The sequence below is a fragment of the Ipomoea nil genome, unplaced genomic scaffold, assembly GCF_001879475.1.
Source record: "Ipomoea nil cultivar Tokyo-kokei standard unplaced genomic scaffold, Asagao_1.1 scaffold1474, whole genome shotgun sequence".
NCBI classification, from domain to species: domain Eukaryota; kingdom Viridiplantae; phylum Streptophyta; class Magnoliopsida; order Solanales; family Convolvulaceae; genus Ipomoea; species Ipomoea nil.
The window spans coordinates 1,228,537-1,233,980 of record NW_017617902.1 but is presented as its reverse complement, the minus strand read 5'-3'; the positions used below and the strand labels follow the sequence as shown (position 1 = coordinate 1,233,980).

Below are 5,444 nucleotides of genomic sequence, written 5' to 3'. Positions count from 1 at the left end.
CCATTGAAGTCCAAGTAACCACATTTCTCAAAATTATCTGGCTAAACATTCTTGAATACAAATCAATGGAGGTAGTAGCCACCGGCACGAATGTATTAGACTTAAAGTTCTTCCAAAAGGTTGAACCCCAACCCTAAGAGCCCCCCACACCCCGGCCCGACAGAGCATTTGGGAGGATGTAAATCATAGTGATACAACTGAACATGAACCATAGAGGCTAGACCGGTGCTCACTGCACACAAGGAGCCCTCACATTTTGAAACCATATGTATGCTCTTTTACATGGCCATAAATTTTTACAAGTATTCGATACATAATATTAAATAATTTATTTTAATGAAATTAAATAATTAAAATAATAATAATAATTTATAAAGTTGTATATTTTGCAAATGAAGATAAACTCAACCTTTTAGTATTTTTTCTTTACAACGAATTCCATTAGTTGTTCACTAAAAAAAAAAAAAAAAAAAAAAAAAAAAAAAAAAAGATCTGTCTCTTAAGTTTTGAAGGAAAAAAAGTAATATTTGTTCATATATACTTTCTCAACCGAGTTAATTCCAGCAATGGTCCTCCGACTATAGTGATTTTTCAAAATTAGTCCCTGACTTTTAATTTAGACACTTTAGGTCCTTTGACTTTCAATTTCGACACTTTAGGTCCTTTGACTTTCAATTTCTTTCCAATTGAGGTCCTTTCGTTAGAATACGGTTCATTAGACTTTGAATGAAGGGGTAAACTCGTCCTTTCACCTGCCTATGTATTATTCTTTGTATTTCTCCCTTCATATTTCGCTGTTATACCTTGTAAACATCTCATCTCAATAATAGAGGAACGCACACACAAGCAGTGAGCAAATGGGGAACGACAGAAATGATGAGTTTACCCCTTCATTTAAAATTCAATTAACCGTATTCTAACGAAAGGATCTCAATTGAAAAGAAATTGAAAGTCAAGGGACCTAAAGTATCCAAATTAAAAGTGAGGACTAATTTTGGAAAATCAATATAGTCAGAGGACCATTGCTGAAATTAACTCTTTCTCAACCCGTTAAGTGGAGTTTTACTCCATGTAATAAGAGAATAATTTAAACTTTATTACAGCTTTACTCAGTATTACTTTTTTCTTTTGACAAGAAAGGTATTACTTTTTTTATTACATTTTAAACTTTAAATTTCATTAGAGCTTTACTTAGTACAGAATATTATTTAGCAATATTTTATAAAAAAAAAAAATTAATAATAACATTTTTCAGTCTTAAGATGCTGTATCACATACAAAGACTAAAAGAGAAACTTTGTTAAAGCTTAAAATTAAGGAATTAAAAATATAATTTTACCAAAGTTTTTTAAATGGACATATTCAAGCTAAGCACTCTATGAGTGAAGAACTAGAACTGTAAAGTCATTTGTGGGGCATGATGACCCCTGCACTGAATAACTGCATAAGTTAAAACCAAGAACGCAGAGACTAGACGAGTATAGACAACACGAAAAAGCTTTTCAAGTACAAACCAAGTAAAATAGTTCAACACCGATGAGCTATAAATGTCTTAGAAGAAACTACTGTAATGGCAAATGGTAAAACGTTCACAACAAAATTAGAAAACTATAATTAAAGAAACATATTCTCAGCACAGTGCTCACTTCTTCTTCTGAGCAGCCTTGGTGACCTTGGCACCAGTTGGGTCCTTCTTGTCAACGCTCTTAATGACTCCAACAGCGACGGTTTGACGCATGTCCCTCACAGCAAAACGCCCCAGCGGTGGGTACTCAGAGAAGGTCTCAACGACCATGGGCTTTGTGGGAAGCATCTTCACAAAACCAGCATCACCATTCTTCAGGAACTTGGGCTCCTTCTCGAGCTCCTTGCCAGATCGTCTGTCAATCTTGGTCATCAGCTCAGCAAACTTGACAGCAATGTGGGAAGTGTGGCAGTCGAGAACAGGAGCATAACCGTTACCAATCTGACCAGGGTGGTTCATGATGATAACCTGGGAGGTGAAGTTGGCAGCTCCTTTCGCTGGGTCATCCTTAGAGTTGGAAGCAACGTAACCACGCTTGAGATCCTTCACAGCAACATTCTTCACGTTGAATCCAACATTGTCACCAGGAAGAGCCTCTTGAAGAGCTTCGTGATGCATCTCAACAGACTTAACTTCAGTGGTCAGGCCAGAAGGTCCGAAGGTCACAACCATACCAGGCTTGAGGACACCAGTCTCCACACGACCCACAGGGACAGTTCCAATACCACCAATTTTGTACACATCTTGGAGTGGGAGACGGAGGGGCTTGTCAGTGGGCCTCTTGGGTTCATTAATCATATCAAGAGCTTCAAGGAGGGTCGGTCCCTTGTACCAGTCAAGGTTGGTGGACCTTTCAATCATGTTATCACCCTCAAAACCAGAGATTGGGACAAATGGGATCTTCTCAGGGTTGTATCCAACCTTCTTCAAGTAGGATGACACTTCCTTCACAATTTCATCATATCTAGCCTTGGAGTATTTGGGAGTAGTGGCATCTATCTGCAAAGGTCACAAAGGTGCAAAATATTAGATACTGTGCGGATAAATCAAGGCATTAAATAATGACAAATATTTACCTTGTTACAGCAGCAGATCATTTGCTTGACACCAAGGGTGAAAGCAAGCAAAGCATGCTCACGGGTCTGACCATCCTTTGAAATACCAGCTTCGAAACCACCAGTAGTGGAATCGATGATAAGAACAGCACAGTCAGCTTGTGAGGTTCCAGTGATCATGTTCTTGATAAAGTCACGATGCCCTGGGGCATCAATAACTGTGCAGTAGTACTTGGTGGTCTCAAACTTCCACAAGGCAATATCAATGGTGATACCACGCTCACGTTCAGCCTTGAGCTTGTCAAGCACCCACGCATACTTGAATGACCTCTTGTTCATCTCAGCAGCTTCCTTCTCGAACCTCTCAATCACACGCTTGTCAATACCTCCAAGCTTGTAGATCAAGTGTCCAGTAGTGGTCGACTTACCAGAGTCGACATGGCCAATGACCACAATACTGATGTGAACCTTCTCCTTACCCATTCTCAACTTTTAATAAAAACTGCAGCAGTGCAACAGAGAGAGTTAAATTAATCTATGGGAAACAAGTTAAACAATATAATCACAACATAAAAAGAGCAGTACAGTATTACCAAGTATAAAAACCACATCCATTTATTTATACCCTAAAAATTGCTCAATGAAAGAAACTTAATATTTTTATATAGATATATAAACTTAAAATCATATCCTGCACTTTAATTGATCAAAGATGCACACACTTATTACTGGAAACTAATCCTCACAAAACTATTATGTAAAAACACATGTAAACAACACAGTTTGCAGTTCATTTTTGTATTACAAAATACTTATATCTAAATAGTTTTGGAAAACAGATGTTAGAATTAACTCAGTAGCTGAAAACGCATTCCTTATATCAAAATCACTAACAAAAGCATACAAAAGGATACTGAATGTATCATATCAAGCAGATTCAAAAACAAAGCAAACTACAAGTACGTTTAGTCGTTTATGCACCCAACTGTGCCTAAAAAACTCAAAAAAAGAAAGCATCGAAGCAAATCAATTCAATAAACTCATAAAAGAAAGCATCGAAGCAAATCAATCCAATTTCCATGCTTATAAAGCCCTGAGTGTTACATCTGTACGGTGAAAAATCAAACTAAACAAGCCAATAACAGATCTATCAACTTCGAAACGAGATCAGCAAGTTTATATGAAAGAACTACACAAAGATCAACAAGCTTATACGAAAGAAAAAAAATCCAAAGAACTAAACAAGATCAGCAGTAGCTTATACGAAAGGACAAGGAACAGACACAAACGAGCATAAACACAGATAAATTCAGTGATAAAGAGATGCAGAGAGAGTGGATTACCTTTCCTCGCTCGACGGCTGCGGCAGAGGGAAGACAGGATGAGCGTTTGCAGGAGCGAGGAGCGGAGCAAGAGGAAGGGTATTGAGGCAACAAGGAGCTTATATAGTTGGAGAAAGCGGTGTAATTAGGGTAAGACGACTCTATGTCTCTATATCCTACTTGTGTTATACTTGTGTTACGATAAGGTCATACTAGAAAATAAATCGCTACGATAACGTCATATCATACTACAAAATAAATTACTTAAAACGGGCTTAGTACGCCGGGCTAGTTCATCCCGACCTGTCAAAATGGGCGGGATAGACTTTATTTAAATTTTATAACTTGTATTTTGATGGGTTTTTTTATCATTTTTTCCTGTTAAAATGACGGGCTTGGACGGATACATTATTAATATTGTATATATATATATATACACTATTTTATATTATTATATATATAAATATATGTTAATTTATTTATACTGAAAAATGTATTAGTAACTAGAACATGGTACAAAAGAAAAATTTGTGTGAGATGGTCGGGTCGGACCAAGATGAAAATGTAATCCTTATGCGCACAAGTGTTATACTTATATGATCAAAAGTAATACTAATCATGATTAAAAAATTTGTTACTTATAAGTGTACTAGTTTTTTACGCGCATTGCGCGATTGGGATAATGCCCAATGTTTTTTTTTTTTTTAAATAAGTACTTTAAAATATATTAAGGCAATATTATATTGAAATTGTTCATGCATAGATAATTGAAGGTTGAATTTGCGTATTTAAATAGGTAATTCTTCTCCCAAAGGTTGAGTCCCCAACTCCAAGGGCCCCCCACACTCCGACCCGACAGAGCATTGTGGAAAGTTGTAAATCACGGTGACTCAATGGTTCAGCAGACAGGACCAAATGCCGGTGCGAACAAGGAATCTGCCCACTTTGGACATAATTCCCGCACTGCCGCCGCCGAGGTTCAAACCTTGGTCTCTTCTCCCAAATACTGCCCACTAAACCATTGAGCTAAGCCCGTGCGGGTTAAATAGGTAATTCTAAGTTTACAAATGCAAAATAATATAGTCAAGATTGATTATAATTGTCAATAAAATAATTGTATAGGTATGGTTGAAACCAAATACGGGACATAAGGGAGAACAAATAAAAATTAGAGCATAAAATATTAAATATATACTAATATTGTTTGAGGAGATTTCGACATTAGGATTTGTGGTTAAGTTCTATTAAGACTTTAATATTAGAATTAGATTAATGGTGTAGTTATAATTCTATATTAGACTTTAATATTAGAATTAGACTAACCGTGAATTAACGGTATTAAACGGAAAAAGTTAAATGGATAATCATATAATTAAGGATAAATTAGAAAAACTTAAAAAAAAAAAAAAAAAACCTGAACAATCTGAACCATTCATTTGATTTAATCATTTGGCGGTCATTTTTTCTACCCAATGTTAATAATTAAATAAATTCGTTGGTCAAATCCGCTAATATAATCCGCTAACTGCTGATTGTCAAACA

General features: G+C 36.2%; 1 protein-coding gene across 1 annotated transcript; it reads right to left on the bottom strand.

Moving 5' to 3' along the window:
• Positions 1-1,482: 1,482 nt before the first annotated feature.
• Positions 1,483-4,057, bottom strand: LOC109188736 (elongation factor 1-alpha-like). The gene is made up of 3 exons (XM_019339356.1): positions 3,924-4,057; positions 2,602-3,082; positions 1,483-2,524 (listed from the first exon to the last, which is right to left on the bottom strand). The coding sequence occupies exons 2-3, from the start codon at positions 3,061-3,063 to the stop codon at positions 1,643-1,645; spliced, it is 1,344 nt and encodes a 447-aa protein (XP_019194901.1). The 5' UTR covers positions 3,064-3,082; positions 3,924-4,057; the 3' UTR covers positions 1,483-1,642.
• Between the last annotated feature and the right edge of the window lie 1,387 nt (positions 4,058-5,444).

Coding starts and splice junctions, on each gene's coding strand:
- LOC109188736 (XM_019339356.1), bottom strand. CDS start 3,063: ATGGGTAAGGAGAAGGTTCACATCAGTATTGTGGTCATTGGCCATGTC. Junction 2,525..2,601: donor TGATCTGCTGCTGTAACAAG/GTAAATATTTGT, acceptor TGACCTTTGCAG/ATAGATGCCACTACTCCCAA.